Here is a 17,625-nt window from a genome sequence, read left to right as displayed (position 1 = left end):
CGAGGGGGAGAGAGAGTGAGAGAGAGTGAGAGAGAGAGAGAGAGGGAGAGTGAGAGAGAGCGAGAGAGAGAGAGAGAGAGAGAGAGAGTGAGAGAGAGAGAGGGAGAGCGAGAGAGAGCGAGGGGGGAGAGAGAGTGAGAGAGAGTGAGAGAGAGAGAGAGAGGAGAGTGAGAGAGAGAGAGAGAGAGAGAGAGAGAGAGAGAGAGAGAGAGAGAGAGAGAGAGAATACTGATAGTGTTCTACCAATCCAAATTAAATTACCCTTTACCGGGGACATTCTCACCCAACAGCACTGGCTCTGGAGCCTATAAACAGAGTATCACTAATTTATCATGCATGCTCCAGTACTATATAAAGACCATAGACCTGTGGGTGTGGTATGTGGAAATCAGTGGTGGCTAGTGGGAGGAGCTGTAGGAGGACAGGCTCATTGTAATAAGTTTCCATATGTTTGATACTTTTCCATTACTTCCATTCCAGCTATTACACGGAGCCCATCCTCCTATAGCTACTCCCACCAGCCTCCTCTGGTAGAAATGTACTCAACATTTCACTCAATTAAATCTCAAGACGATATATATTTCTCCATGAACAGGGAGATGGTGATTCAGAACTTTTATACAAAACCCAGTAGGGGATGAATACTGTGTGTGGATCTGTTACAATATGAAAACTTGTGTGTGTGTGTGTGTGTGAGCATGCCTATTTGCAAATGGGAGTGTATCTCCACTGACCTCTTAAAGGCTCCTGGGTGTAAATCCAAATATTCATAAACATTATGACAATACTGCCATCTACTGGGAATAATACAGTTCTCGTACATGTCAGTGATATAATGTTTTGACTATTTCGCAGTAGTCTTTCCTTCATTCTTTATTCCTGTTTCTCTCCTCTCCTCCCATGGTCCCCGATCCACCTGTCTGCCTGCACATCCGCCCGAGCATTTCACAGTACTGTGTGTGTGTGTGTGTGTGTGAGTGACAGGGTACTAATCTCAAGTGAAAAACACATGAACATGTTCTACACATGGTAGCCGAAGTAGCAGGCATGTCTAAAGAATATTGTTGATCTCACGTAGGCTAGTGTTCTTGAATACATTTAATAGATTGTAGAGGGGATTGATGAGGTGTGTGTAGTCCCGATGTGGTTGCTTTTTCTTTTGACATGTCTGTTGTCCAGGTAGATCTATTGACATGTGGGGAGGTCTGTTCATTCTCTCTTTATTCAGTCTCGGTTAGTGAGTGAGGGTATTTATTATGATAGATGATCTGCTGTGGAATTCCTTGTCTGCATCGTTGGTAGCATGTTTCGAATTCGTCTTCCATACGTTTTTTCAATACAATATGTGCTTGCTAGCTAAATGAATTATAGTATTCGGCCAGTCGGGGTTCATCTTCAACGCAACACCTTGAAACCAGTGGATCGCTCCGCGCTTCGCGCGTCAGCAGGCGACTGGACAGGTTTTGATTACTGATTGCGAAAACAAAGAGGTTTGGAGTGGATTCTGGATGGAAGGAGGCGAGGGAATGAGTTTCTTCCGTGGACGGTGTGTCTTCCTAAACGTCTTCTATTGATAACAGGCATAGGACATCTGAACAAGCCACCTCGGTCAGACTCATCATCAAGGAAATTGTGACTCGCAGTGATTAAAGGTACTTCATCAGTAATTTATCACCATTTCTAGGTTATATAATTAAGGCGCTCGAAACCATGCGCATTGTTCTAGTCTACTTGCTGAGAATAGAGAGGAATGATGATTATGGTGTAGCCTATTTAGCGAAATGTATGACAAAACAGTCAGTTACATAATACTGAATGCGGGCGAAATTGTCAATTGCTTGACTGAATAAGTGAATCTTTAATCAGCTATAAAGGTATTCCGAATTTTAAAGATGGAGAAAGAATGGGTGCGCATTACGATAGCAGATTGTTTAAATATGAAATCTCGATCAGATTTTTACTAGATACCTTACTATGGTTATGGGGAGGTGAACATATAGCCTACACTCTTAGAAAAAAGGATCTGGAAAGAACCAAGAATAGTTATATTGCGTGCTTCATATAAGGCATCCCTAAAGGTTCTATGATCAGGTTGGTTCTTTGATCAGAACCCCATTGGTTCTTCTCACTGAACCAAAAGTGATTCTATATAGAACCCTTGGGTTCCATATAGGGTTCTATATGGAACCAATTTCGATATAGAAAGCATAGAACCCTTTTTGGTTTTATCCAGGACCATGGACCATTTATCCAGGACCAGAGTGTAGGCCTTCTGTTCAGGTCTGACTGGATGAGCTCCTCTCTGTTGTATGGTGAGAAGTTTGCACAACAAAAAGGATTAAACAAAGGTTCTATGCATATTGCATCAACAATTAGATATTCAGTCAAACAATTGCTTGTTTCAAACACATTCTGTCACATGTAACTCTACTGTTTTTCAGACCTGCTGGTCTCTCTCACTCACACATGCGCGTGCGCACACACACACACACACACACACACACACACACACACACACACACACACACACACACACACACATGTCACGCATGCACACACACACATACACAAACAGACACACACACACACACACAGTTTTGTATTGCTATCCTTGTGGGGGACAAAACATGTATTCCCATCCATAATTCTATTTTCCCTAACCCCTAACCCTAAACCTAACCCTAACTTTAACCCTTAACTTAACCAAAACCCTAAGCCTAAACTTAACCCCAAATCCCTAACCGTAAAACTATACCTAACCCTAACGCCTAACCGTAACCCTTAACTCTAACCCTAATTGTAACCCTAACCCTAAACCTAACCCCGAGCCTAAAATAAATAAAAAACACACACACACACACACACACACACACACACACACACACACACACACACACACACACACACACACACACACACACACACACACACACACGCACACACACACACACACACACACACACACGTAAAGTGGAACTGACAGCATTTAGCGACATCAAATCTTATTAAAATCTGTTCATATACAGTGCATTCGGAAAGTATTCAAACCCCTTGACTTTTTCAACATTTTGTTACATTACAGCCTTATTCTAAAATTGATTCAATAGTTTTTTTCCTCATCAATCTACACACAATACCCCATAATAACAAGCAAAAACTGTTTGTGCAAATGTATATAAAAAACAACGTAAATATAACATTTACATAAGTATTCAGACTCTTTATTCAGTACTTTGTTGAATCGCCTTTGGCAGTGCTTACAGCCTCGAGTCTTCTTGGGTATGACGCTACAAGCTTGGCACACCTGTATTTGGGGAGTTTCTCCCGTTGTTCTCTGCAGATTCTCTCAAGCTCTGTCAGGTTGGACGAGGAACGTCGCAGCACAGCTATTTTCAGGTCTCTCCAACGATGTTAGATCGGATTCAAATTCAGGCTCTGGCTGGGCCGCTCAAGGACATTCAGGGACTTGTCCCAAAACCTCTCCTGCGTTGTCTTGGCTGTGTGCTTAGGGTCGTTGTTAGTCAATGCTGCAGAAATGTTTTGGTACCCTTCCCCAGATCTGTGCCTCAACACAATCCTGTCTCGGAGCTCTACGGACAATTCCTTCCACCTCATGGCCTGGTTTTTGCTCTGACATGCATTGTTAACTGTGGGAACTTATATAGACAGGTGTGTGCCTTTCAAAATCATGTCAGATCAATTACATTTTTCACAGGTGGACTCCAATCAAGTTGTAGAAACATGTCAAGGATGATCAATGGAAACAGGATGCTTCTGAACTCAATTTAAAGTCTCATAGCAAAGGCTCTGAATACTTATGTAAATAAGTTATTTCTGTTTTTTATTTGTAATAAATTAGCTACAAATTTCACTTTGTCTTTATGGAATATTGTTTGTGAAAAAAAATATTGAATCTATTTTAGAATAAGGCTGCAATGTAACAAAATGTGGAAAAGTCAAGGGGTCTGAATACTTTCCGAATACACTGTACACCCCCAGGAAGAATATGAGACTCAGATATGTTCATTTTCACATTTAACTTAATAAATTCTTAGAATGTTTGGGAATTACATATACTAAGGCATTTCTGAAAATTCTATAGCAATATAGAGTGGGAAAGCGGCTGTGCGTTTGGACAATTTATAGACACCGCAGGAAATAAAACCTATTATAAACTGGGTGGTTCGAGCTCTGAATGCTGATTGGCTGACAGCTGTGGTATTTCAGGTCGTATACTATGGGAATGAAAAAACATTTATTTTTACTGCTCTAATTAATTTGGTCGCCAGTTTATAATTGCAATATGGCACCTCAGGGGTTTGTGGTATATGGGAAATATACCACGGCTAAGGGCTGTATCCAAACACTCGCGTTGAGTTGTGCATAAGAACAGTCTTTAGCCACGGTATTTTGGCCAGATACCACACCCCCTTGGGCCTTATTGCTTAAATAAACCATCTGTCCTGATAAACCCTCTTAAGCTTTTAAAGCTAGTTGGCTGTCAAAATTGCACTGATAAACGATGGGGAATGGCCTGCTCATCCTTCTGCAGCTTGCCTGCCAATGTATGCATTGTCCCAACCAACCAACCACCCAAGCTAACTGGCTAAAGTTGGCTACATTTCTAGCTAGCTACTTCCAGACACAAATGAGAGAACTCCTCACTGACGATTGTACTCACCCTAGCAGAGCTGGTTAGGCTGTTTATATGTTATATAGAGCGTTAGTGACTAACTATCACTTTTTACGTTTACTGACACCGGTCGTACAAGCATTTCGCTACACCCGCAATAACATCTGATAAATATGTGTATGTGGCCAATACAATTTGATTTAATTTCAGAAAGGGCCTTGCACATTTGTAAATGCATAAGTTATTCTGCGCTCTGGCACACTCAGACAAGAGTGCTCTGAAATCGGAGTAGATAGCCAGCCAGAGTGAATTTCTTTACCTGTGTAGCCACCAAAGAACGATACGAGAGGAAAAAGTCAGTCACTAACCCACTTCTCCAATGACATGATGTCCTCCCAGCAGGTAGCTAGCTAGCTATCTAGCTAACGTTAGGCTCTGTGTTTTTAGCTTGCTACATAAATAGATACACTAGCATATATACATTATGACTGACTTGTGATCATTGAAATTGGTAGTTTGATTGTATTGACATAAGTTACGTTCGTCCATTTTTGTCCTAACTATTGAGTCATTGAAACTGAAACAATCCATCCCGAATAAAGGCAGCAAACAATGTACCAGGCCAGCTGTTATTTACCACCTGGTACAATGTATTTTTAACTACCAAGAAATGTATTGGTGAATTATATTATTAATCATGCATTGAACTGCATCCATCTACTCTGCCAACAATGCCTTAGTGTACATCATGGAATGTTAAGTCAATTAGAACCTATTTTTAAAACCTCTTATAAAGTTGGGTTTGTAGCATAAACTGTGAATTTGATATTTTTGACTGATATTATGATTGTCTGTTTGTTTCATAACTGCAAAGTAGTTAAAACGCTGTCAGTTACACTTTAAGTACACAGCTACTCTCAATCATTGCAGGTCTGTCATCCCAGCAACCACATATTGACCTGGTGTTGCCTGAATTGTAATCTGCATTGTCATTGGATAGAGTGCATTGAAGTGGCATAAGTACACCAAATAGTTTTCTGATATCTCATTGGATAGAGTTCATCAATGTGAGTAGCCTACACCAAACAGTGGATGGATAAAAACACAGCCAGATTCCGCCCGCCAGGGACGTTTTCCTTTATGACGTAATTTGTAATTAAGTTATGATTTAATTATGTGTATGTGTAATTCTGTGTGATTAGTTAGGTATTTAGTAAATAAATAATTAAACCCTATTTTGTATTGCTGATTCAAATTGTTAGCTAGGGTTCGTGCAGATAACCAAGAATTTACAACTTTCAGATGAGACTGAATTAAGATGACGTGTCACGGATTTCCACCTCTTCTTCCGAAGAGGAGAGGCGAGAAGGATCAGAGGACCAATATGCGGCGTGGTATGTGTTCATAGTGAATTTTAATAAAGAGAACACTGAACACCATACAAAAGAGTAACAAAAAACAATAAACCAAATACGACCGTGAAGCTACAAATGAGTCCTGTGCTGACACAAGCCACTAACATAGACAATCACCCACAAACAAACAGTGCAACCCAGGCTACCTAAGTATGATTCTCAATCAGAGACAACTAATGACACCTGCCTCTGATTGAGAACCATACTAGGCCGAAACATAGAAATCCCCAAATCATAGAAAATCAAACATAGACTGCCCACCCAACTCACGCCCTGACCATACTAACTAAATACAAAACAAAGGAAATAAAGGTCAGAACGTGACATGACGATTAATATTCACTGCTATTGATGTAAAAGAGAGTTTATTCGGAAGATAACATTCAGAAGATAACATTCGGAAGATAACAGCTCTATAAATATTATTTTGTGGGGCCCGACTCTCTAGTTAATTACATTTTACATGATTAGCTCAATCAGGTAATATTAATTACGGAGAAATAATTTTATAGAATAGCATGTCATATCATTTAATCCAGCATAGCCAAAGACACAACATAAGTAACAAGAACATTTCCCAGGACATAGACATATCTGATATTGGCAGACAGCTTAAATTCTTGTTAAACTAACTGCGCTGTCCAATGTACAGTAGCTATTACAGTGAAATAATACCATGCTATTCTTTGAGGAGAGTGCACAGTTTTGAACATGAGAAGTTATTAATAAACAAATTAGGCACATTTGGGAAGTCTTGATACAACATTTTGAACAGAAATGCAAGGGTTCATTGAATCAGTCTAAAACTTTGCACATACCCTGCTGCCATCTAGGGCTGGATAAATACATGATGGACTTTCTCTTGCATTACAAAGATGATGGTACAAAATACATAAAAATAAACAGTTGTTTTTTTCTTTGGATTATCTTTTACCAGATCTAACATGTTATATTAACCTACATTCCTTTTACATGTCCACAAAGTGTTTCCTTTCAAATGGTACCAATAATATTCATATCCTTGCTTCAGGGTCTGATCTACAGGCAGTTAGATTTGGATATGTCGTTTTAGGCAAAAATTGAAGAAGGGTCTGATCCTTAGAAGGCAGGAAGGAAGGAAAGAAAGAAAGAAAGAAAGAAGAGAGGAAGGAAGAAGTACATGTATGCAATCCCTTAAGGAAAATGTGAAATTTCCACGTTTTGTAAAATGGAAAACGTTTCATGCCTGTGTGTCCATGTATGCTGATGAATAAACCCTGTACGCATCAGCAACCACAGCTCATGAAGTCACTGAAACCCCTAGCAAAGAGTTGCAGTCTGTATTGAAATGGGTAGTAAAAAATGGGTCCTGATCATCAACTACGAGCATTGTATTCGGTACAAATCATTGCCTAACTTGGGCTCCCGAGGGGTGCAGCGTTCTAAGGCACTGCATCTCAATGCTAGAGGTGTCACTACAGACCCTGGTTCGATTCCAGGCTGTATCACACCCGGCCGTTATTGAGAGTCCCATAGGGCAGCGCACAATTGGTCCAGCGTCGTTTAGGGTTTGGCTGGGGGTAGGCCGTCATTGTAAATAAGAATTTGTTCTGAACTGACTTGCCTAGTTAAATAAAGGTTCAATAAAAAATTGTAAAATTCCTAGAAATCAGCTGAATATGGTAATGAATGGTGTGGATTTGAAAAACTTGAGGAGACTAAATTACTTGGTGTTACCTTAGATTGGGGTGGCAGGTAGCGTAGTGGTTAGAGCGTTGGGCCAGAGTTCGCACTGTTAGGTGATCTAAACTGGGATATGCTTAACACCCCGGCTGTCCTGCAATCTAAGCTAGAGGCCTTCAATCTCACACAAATTATCAAGGAACCTACCAGGTACAACTCTAAATCCATAAACATGGGCACCCTCATAGATATCATCTTTTCCAACTTGCCCTCTAAATACACCTCTGCTGTCTTAAACAAGGATCTCAATGATCACTGCCTCATTGCCTGCGTCCGTAAGGGGTCCGCGGTAAAACGACCACCCCTCATCGCTGTCAAACGCTTCCTAAAACATTTCAGCGTGCAGGCCTTTCTAATCAACCTGGCCCGGGTATCCTGGAAGGATATTGACCTCATCCCGTCAGTACAGGATGCCTGGTTATTCTTTAAAAGTGCTTTCCTCACCATCTTAAATAAGCATGCCCCATTCAATAAATGTAGAATTAAGAACAGATATAGCCCTTGGTTCACTTCAGACTTGACTGCCCTTGACCAGTACAAAAACATCCTGTGGCGTACTGCATTAGCATCGAATAGCCCCCGCGATATGCAAGTTAGGAACCAATATGCACAGTCAGTTAGGAAAGCAAAGGCTAGCTTTTTCAAACAGAAATTTGCATCCTGTAGCACAAATTCCTAAAGGTTTTGGGATACTGTAAAGTCCATGGAGAATAAGACCTCCTCCCAGCTGCCCACTGCACTGAGGCTAGGAAACACTGTCACCATCGATAAATCTACGATAATCAACCATTTCAATAAGCATGTTTCTATGGCTGGCCATGCTTTCCAGCTGGCTATCCCTACCCGGCCAACAACTCTGCACCTCCCACAGCAACTTGCCCAAGCCTCCAACGCTTATCCTTCACCCAAATCCAGACAGTTGATGCTCTGAAAGAGCTGCAAAATCTGGACCCCTACAAATCAGTTGGGCTAGACAATCTGGACCCTCTCTTTCTAAAATGTTCCCCTGCAATTGTTGCAACCCCTATTAGTAGCCTGTTCAACCTCTCTTTCGTATCGTCTGAGATCCCTAAAGATTGGAAAGCTGCCGCGGTCATCCCCCTCTTCAAGGAGGAGACACTCTAAACCCAAACTGTTACAGACCTATATCTATCCTGCCCTGCCTTGCTAAAGTCTTTGAAAGCCAAGTTAACAAACAGATCACGGACCATTTCGAATCCTACCGTACCTTCTCTGCTATGCAATCTGGTTTCCGAGCTGGTCATGGGTGCATCTCAGCCACGCTCAAGGTCCAAACGATATCATAACCACCATCGATAACAGACAGTACTGTGCAGCCGTCTTCATCGACCTGGCCAAGGCTTTCAACTCTGTCAATCACTGTATTCTTATCGGCAGACTCAATAGCCTTGGTTTCTCAAATGACTGCCTCGCCTGGTTCACCAACTACTTCTCAGATAGAGTTCAGTGTGTCAAATCGGAGGGCCTGTTGTCCGGACCTCTGGCAGTCTCTATGGGGGTGCCACAGGGTTCAATTCAATGATGTCGCTCTTGCTGCTAGTGATTCTTTGATCCACCTCTATGCAGACGCCACCATTCTGTATACATCTGGTCCTTCTTTGGACACTGTGTTAACTAACCTCCAGGCGAGTGTCAATGCCATACAACTCTCCTTCTGTGGCCTCCAACACTCTTAAATGCAAGCAAAACTAAATGCATGCTCTTCTCCCGTTCGCTGCCCACACCTACCCACCCGTCCAGCATCACTACTCTGGCCGGTTCTGACTTAGAATATGTGGACAACTACAAATGCCTAGGTGTCCGGTTAGACTGTAAACTCTCCTTCCAGACTCACATTAAGCATCTCCAATTCCAAAAATAAATCTAGAATCGGCTTCCTATTTCGCAACAAAACTCACATGTGCAATTGCATGTTGTCAGGTGTAGTTTCATGGTATCACATGTTGAAATTCTGCATGCCCATGTTGTCACATTTACAGTATTTCACATGAGATCCTGTGTAGTGTCATGTTATCACATGTTGCTTTTACATGTTGTTACATGTTATCACATAAGATCACATAAGATCACATGCGATTACATGAAATTCATGTGGTTTTTCTGTAAGGGTACTTCAGAGCTGGGCGTCTTTGTTTCATTAGGTCACTTTCCACTTGTGATGATTTAGATGATAACTTTAATAGCAAATTAAGGGCAACCATTGATGCCTTAGCACCAGTAAAGGCCACACCCTTGGATGAGTGAGGAAACTAATAAATGAAAGACAAATTGCAAAAAGGCAGACTGGAAGTGGAGAAAGTCAAAGTTGCATGTCCATTATGATATTTTGAGAGAGCAACTTGGCGTACATAACAAGGCAATTAGAAATGCCAGAAATGCTCATTTTTGTAACTTGATCACTAAATGCCAAAATAATTTCAGAGTGCTCTTAACTATTGATGGCCTGACAAATCCTACCCCCGCAAACCTATGTGAACTTTTCTCCACATCGAAATGTGATGAGTTTGCTGCATATTTTAGAAACAAGATAACAAACATTAGGCTGGGTGTCAGTCAAGCAAGACCTGATAAAAAGTTTGATGATATGTGCCCTAGCCTACCAAGCAAAGGAAAGTGGTATCACAACTTAAGCTTTCTACCTGCCTTCTCGATCATATCCTCCCCACCTTCAAAAAAGTGTTTAATTGCCTATCTGAAGAAGTGCAAGCTACTGTTAATCATGCCCTGTTCACAGAAATCTTCCCCACTGCACTAAAAACTGCTATGGTGAAACCCCTTCTCAAGAAAAGTAATCTAGAACCTTCAGCTCTTGACAATTGTTGTTGAATCTCCAACCTTACATTTTTAAGCAAAATTCAGGAGAAATTGGTTTTCTAACAGCTCAATAATTTTTTAAGTGCCAACTGTATTTAAAAAAAAAAATCCAATCTGCTTTCTGGGCCCACCACAGCACAGCACAGACAGCACAGACAGCCTTAGTTAAAGTGGTAAATGATTTTAGAGCCAACATAGATGCCAAACAGCTCTTGTTAGGTTGCTGCGCAGCTATTTTCAGGTCTCTCCAGAGATGTTCGATCGGGTTCAAGTCCGGGCTCTGGCTGGGCCACTCAAGGACATTCAGAGACTTGTCCCGAAGTCACTCCTGCGTTGTCTTGGCTGTGTGCATAGGGTCATTGTCCTGTTGGAAGGTGAACCTTCGCCCCAGTCTGAAGTCCTGAGCGCTCTGGAGCAGGTTTTCATCAAGGATCTCTTTCTATTTGCTCCTTTCATCTTTCCCTCGATCCTGACTAGTCTCCCAGTCCCCGCCACTGAAAAACATCCCCACAGCATGATGCTGCCAAACCATGCTTCACCGTAGGGATGGTATTGGCCAAGTGATGAGCGGTGCCTGGTTTGCTCCAGATGTGACGCTTGGCATTCAGGCCATAGAGTTCAGTATTGCTTTCATCAGACCAGATAATCTTGTTTCTCATGGTCTGAGAGTCCTTTAGGTGCCTTTTTGACAAACTCCAAGCGAGCTGTCAGTGCCTTTTACTGACGAGTTTCTTCTGTCTGGCCACTCTACCATAAAGGCCTGATCGGTGGAGTGTGGCAGAGATGGTTGTCCTTCTGGAAGGTTCTCCCATCTCAACAGAGGAACACTGGAGCTCTGTCAGAGTCACCATCAGGTTCTTGGTCACCTCCCTGACCAAGGCCCTTCTACCCTGATTGCTCAGTTTGGCTGGGCGGCCAGCTCTAGGAAGAGTCTTGATGGTTTCAAACTTCTTCCATTTAATAATTATGGAGACTACTGTGTTCTTGGGGACCTTCAATGCTGCAGACATTTTGTGGTACTCTTCCCCAGATCTGTGCCTTGACACTATCCTGTCTCGGAACTCTACAGACAATTCCTTCAACCTCATGGCTTGGTTTTTGCTCTGACATGCTGTCAACTGTGGGACATTATATAGACAAGTGTGTGCCTTCCCAAACCATGTACAATCAATTGAATTTACCACAGGTGGACTCTAATCAAGTTGTAGAAACATCTCAAGGATGATCAATGGAAACAGGATGAACATGAGCTCATTTTCGAGACTCATAGCAAAGGGTCTGAATTCTTATGTAAATAAGGTATTTCTGTTAATTATTTGTAATAAATTTGAAACAAATTCTAAAAACCTTTTATCGCTTTGTCATAATGGGGTATTGTGTGTTGATTGATAAGGAGAATGTTTTATTTAATCAATTTTTGAATATGCAACATAACAAAATGTTGAAAAAGTGAAGGAGTCTGAATACTTTCCGAATGCACAGTATCTCAGAGAAAATACATAGATGTATCACATGTGGCATTCCACAAGGTTCAATTTGGGTCCTGTACATGGCAGCATTATCAGAAAGCACAGTATAGATTTTCGCTGCTACACAGACTATACACAACTTTACATTTCTGTGTCACCAGAGGATTTTAGCTCCACAGATAAATTATTAGACTGTATTAGTGATTTAAGTAGTTGGATGGCTCACAACTTCCTCCAGCTAAATCAAGACAAGAGAAAATGTGGCCGCACATAATAATTCACGGGCAATAAAGATAAAACACCAGGTAAAAAACCTGTCATTTTACATTGACTACTGTAATGCTCTCCTGTCTGGTCTAACCAAAAAAGCCATTGGTCAACTGCAAAACATACATAATTCTGCAGCACAGATACTGACCAAGACCAGATGGAGAGCACACATTACACTGGCTTTAAGGCCTCTGCACTGGCTGTCTGTGAGTATTACAATTCATTTAAATATAATTGTATTTGTTTTTAAATCAATCCATGATTGGGCACCCCAATACATGTCAGACATGCTTTTAAGTTATGTACCCAGTAGGTCCCTCCAGTCCTCTGGTACTGGCCTTTTAACTATCCCAAAGTCCAGGACTAAGAGGCATGGAGAGGCATAGCCTGCCAGAGAACCTGAGCAGGGCTGAAACTGTGGACATTTTTAAAAGAGAACTTAAAACACACCTTTGCTTTTCCTTAGGGTGCTTTTTAGTCGTTCAGTTTTTGTTATTCTTTAGTTTTCTTTTATCCTGTTAGGTTTGTTGTGTAGTAAATATTTCAGTTTTCATTTGAATTGTTTTTATATATTTTTCCCCTGTAAAGCACATTGTGTTGCATTCCATGTCTGAAATTTGCTGTATAAATAAAGCTTGATTTGATTTGGTCTCTTCAAGACTTATTCATTGTACACTTGTTAAATCTAATACATTTAGCACTTTATATAATTTTTGCTCTCTACAGTATGTAATTGTATCTGTTCAAGCTGTTCGGATTGTTGATTGCTGTAACACGGGGCACCATTGAAAAAGAGACCCTGGTCTTAATTGGGATTCCCTGTATAAATAAAGGTTAAATACAAATATCTAAAGTACCACCTTTTCATCTCGGAACAGATTAAGTGCTCTTGAGGCGTGTAATCAACTGTGAGAATGCACTGCCGTCTCTCTCTCTATATCCCCTCTCTCTCTCCGTCTTTCCTTCTGTCTTTCATCTCTCTGTTATATTGCCATATTTATTCTCTCCATCAGGCCACGTGCAGTGGGTGGATTTCATCCAACAAGAGATGGAGGGGCAGTGAAATGGGGGAGGGCAGCCTGGTAGCAGCAAAGCTTTGTTTCTTCAGAACGGGCTCTACTCATTCCTGTCACATGTATTTATACCAGAGAGTCATTTCACTCCGGCACTGGAGGAAATAGACTAGTAAGTAAGTGTTGAAGGGATGGTTTGATATTTGGATTGTTCCACAAATAAGGTGCAAGAAAACTAAAAGCTGATTTACCTACCTCAGTGGAGACCAACGGGATTTTCAGAGTTAGACATCTCTGAGACCGAGTGTGTATGTGGGTCCCAATAGCCCCTCTCAAACACAGACAATATAATGTCACAGACATTTTCAGGTAGCAGAAGGGATGGGTGGGGGGGGTCCTTGTTGCTGTGGAACTGATGACCTGTTTACCTCAGTAACAATCACTTACACTTTTGATGCAATGTCTTGTACGAGAATCTACAGCCATTTTCCAAGGAATAGTTCATATAGAGGTTTCCTTTGTAAAACTTGAGGCAGTGATATGTTCACACGCACATGCACGCATGCATGCACGCACACACAGACACACACACACACACACACACACACACACACACACACACACACACACACACACACACACACACACACACACACACACACACACACACACACACACACACACACACACACACACACACACACTGTGATCTCCATATTAATTGGTTGATGAGAGCCATAATGTTGACACAGTGATCCTGTCTTCCAGGTTGTCACCTTCCTGTCTGAGAGCTGCGTAGCTGTTGAGAAGGGCTCCGTGGAACAGGGTACAGGGAAAGGAACCACTTGGTGCATCATGATGGAGTGCTGAAAACCAGAGTATTCCCCAACCCGGTCCTCCACACCACCCCCAGAGCGAGAGAAAGGGTTGAAACCATAGCAACAGTCGTGTCCTGTGAGTGAGCTCTTTTGAAGATGCCACACTTTCATCTGGATTACATTCTGTAGTGGAGCTGCACCAGCAGATGAGATTTTGTTGCATTGTGTGGAAACAGGATGAACATGAGCTCACAGACTTTAGCTGAGTCTCTGTGACAAGCTGATGAGCCATACCCTTGCTCCTAGCCCATCACTAACTTCATTCCTGATTGTGTGGGATTCCCCAATATAGAAAACAACAACTCTGATAATGCTACAAATATGGACTTAAGTTATAAAATAAAATAAAATTGTATTTGTCACATGTTTCATAGACAACAGGTGTAGACTAACAGTGAAATGCTTACGGTTAATTTCCAATAATCCAGATAAGATAAAAAATGTAATAAAAATAGTGCCTTGAGGAATAAATACAGAGTGAATAACAAATTAAAATAAAGAGGTAAAATGACATAGTTATATATAGGGAGTACCGAGTTGATGTGCAGGGGTACAAGGTGTATGTCCACAGCCCATAGCACTACTATTAATTCACATTGGACAAGACCATAGCGAACGTCGGCTGTGCGCAGTAGATCACCGGCTGGGTGTCGATGAACAGTGGCTATTCAACAAGTCGGTGCAGTCTGTTTTGTTCTTAAGGAACTATATTGCACTCAAATGATTCTGGTGTGCAGGATTTGTTCCTACGTGTTTCTTACGTGTTTCATTTTGCTCCTGTTTCAGACCTTGCCATGAATGAGGAGACCAGGACTTGTGACTTACCGAGGAAGCTGACAACAACACAACCTCAGATGAAAGAACAATGATGCATATCCAGGGCCGGACTGACTGGTAGACTGGTAACCATTGCCATGGAGTTTTGCAACGGCAGCCTGCTGGCTAGGTGTGCCCCCCTGATGGAGCCGGATGAGGAGGAAGGGGTGGTGATTTCACCACCGCCGTCGCCGCCAGGGGTTGGGACTACTAGTCCTTTCATGCCTGTCACCCTGCGTGTGACGCTGGCCGCCATCATGATCTTCATGATCACCATTGGTTTCCTGGGAAACGCTATCGTTTGTCTGATCGTCTACCAGAAGCCCGCCATGCGTTCCGCCATCAACCTGCTCCTCGCCACACTGGCGTTCTCTGACATCATGCTCTCGCTGCTCTGCATGCCCTTCACTGCCGTTACCATGGTTACGGCCGACTGGCACTTCGGGGGAGGGTTCTGCCGTGCTTCCGTTATGCTCTACTGGCTCTTCGTCCTGGAAGGCGTGTACATCCTCCTCATCATCAGTGTAGACCGCTTCCTAATCATCGTTCAGAGGCAGGATAAGCTGACACCGCACCGCGCCAAGCTGCTCATTGTCGCTTCCTGGGCGCTGTCCCTCTGCGTGGCGCTCCCGTCTGTGATCGGCTGGCGGGCGGGCACGGCGGGTGTGACGGGCATTGGGGAGGCCTGGGCGCCACAGTGCGTGCTGGGCTACAGTGAGTCGCTGTCCGACCGCAGCTACACGGTGCTGCTGGTGGTGGCTGTGTTCTTTGTGCCGTTCGGCATTATGCTCTACTCCTACCTGTGCATCCTCAACACGGTGCGCCGTAACGCCCTACGCATCCACAACCACACCTACGACCAGGCCAGCCTTCCGGCCCTCAACCAGGTCAGCAAGCTGGGTCTTACCGGCCTGCAACGGCCCCCCCAGGTCAATGTGGACATGAGCTTCAAGACCCGTGCCTTCACCACCATCCTCATCCTCTATATCGGCTTCTCTGTGTGCTGGCTACCCCACACCGTTGTCAGTCTGCTGGCCGTGTTCAGCCAAAGGTTCTACTTCAGCCCGGCTTTTTACCCGGTCAGTGTGGGGGCACTTTGGCTCAGCTACCTGAAGACAGTGTTTAACCCCGTCATCTACTGCTGGAGGATCAGGAAGTTCCGGGAGGCATGTCTGGAATTTATGCCCAAGAGATGCAGGCTGTGTCCCAGGTTGCCGGGCCGGAGCCGCAGGAGGGTGAGGCCCAGTAACATCTACGTGTGCAGCGAGATCCAGTCGGCTGTGTGAGGAATTAACGCTCCCTCTGAGAACACTTTCTGGTAGCAGTGTAAAGCAGTGTTCACCAACCCTGGTCTTGAAGAGCAAAAGGGTGCTCAACTGGTGTGAAGGACCTACTATACCTGCTCTATGATTTGTTACGACATCAACATGTCAGCAGCATAGACAGTTTGCTGCTGAAACATTCCTGTCTTCTGATTTTTTGGGGGCGTCTGAGTAAGAGCAATCAGCAGAGTACATTCTTGTGTTTTGTCTAAAGTGCTGTGGACACTGGACAGCCGTGAACAGAAGACCCCTCTCTCTTTTTTTGACTGTCTTTTTATCCCTTCTCCGAAAAAGACATGAAGAGAGTACAAATGATGCACAACCAGGAACAGAGTTTTCTATTGAACCATTTCCCAGGTTTTTAATTGGCTGAGTACTGTTGGTGATCGTTTACCCAGAGGGCTCTTTTATGTCTGATACTGAAAGTAAATTAAAAAGTTGCATAAAACTTGCAATGAAATGTTGATCAATATAAAAACAGTTGTTTCAGTGAATTAATAATTGATTTAATGAGTTAACTCACAAACCAATGAACACGTGTGTTGACATCAACTATGCAGATGAAGCATATAGACTGAGTATAAATGAAAGATAACAAATCATGGAAACACAGTTATAACTGTTGTATGTTGTGTACATACACTGTGATAGCATTGTACCTTCCTAATACTGGAACAAAAATATTGTATGTTGGGCATGCTGGTTGACAAAGGTTGAACCTGTTGTCGAACACAGACCACGTTAAGCAGTCCCCTGCCTCTACAATGTCAATGGTTGTGTTGCTGGGATACTAAAGACCTCTACTGATTGTAGGTTGCGGAGTGTATTCATGTGTGTGAAACCCATATCTGACCCATATCTTCCACAGCAGAACACAGTCTGTGCTGTATGTAATTAATCTCCATCTGTACAGTAGATACAGTGCCTTGCGAAAGTATTCGGCCCCCTTGAACTTTGCGACCTTTTGCCACATTTCAAGGCTTCAAACATAAAGATATAAAACTGTATTTTTTTGTGAAGAATCAACAACAAGTGGGACACAATCATGAAGTGGAACAACATTTATTGGATATTTCAATCTTTTTTAACAAATCAAAAACTGAAAAATTGGGCGTGCAAAATTATTCAGCCCCTTTACTTTCAGTGCAGCAAACTCTGTCCAGAAGTTCAGTGAGGATCTCTGAATGATCCAATGTTGACCTAAATGACTAATGATGATAAATACAATCCACCTGTGTGTAATCAAGTCTCC

General features: G+C 42.6%; 1 protein-coding gene across 1 annotated transcript; it reads left to right on the top strand.

Moving 5' to 3' along the window:
- The first annotated feature begins 1,192 nt into the window (after positions 1-1,192).
- Positions 1,193-17,327, top strand: LOC112224928 (high-affinity lysophosphatidic acid receptor-like). Its single transcript, XM_042306909.1, has 3 exons — positions 1,193-1,652; positions 14,126-14,311; positions 15,022-17,327. The coding sequence occupies exon 3, from the start codon at positions 15,150-15,152 to the stop codon at positions 16,335-16,337; it is 1,188 nt and encodes a 395-aa protein (XP_042162843.1). The 5' UTR covers positions 1,193-1,652; positions 14,126-14,311; positions 15,022-15,149; the 3' UTR covers positions 16,338-17,327.
- The last annotated feature ends 298 nt before the right edge of the window (positions 17,328-17,625 follow it).

The sequence above is a fragment of the Oncorhynchus tshawytscha genome, linkage group LG26, assembly GCF_018296145.1.
Source record: "Oncorhynchus tshawytscha isolate Ot180627B linkage group LG26, Otsh_v2.0, whole genome shotgun sequence".
Classification (NCBI taxonomy): domain Eukaryota; kingdom Metazoa; phylum Chordata; class Actinopteri; order Salmoniformes; family Salmonidae; genus Oncorhynchus; species Oncorhynchus tshawytscha.
This window is presented reverse-complemented; position numbering and strand designations above follow the sequence as displayed.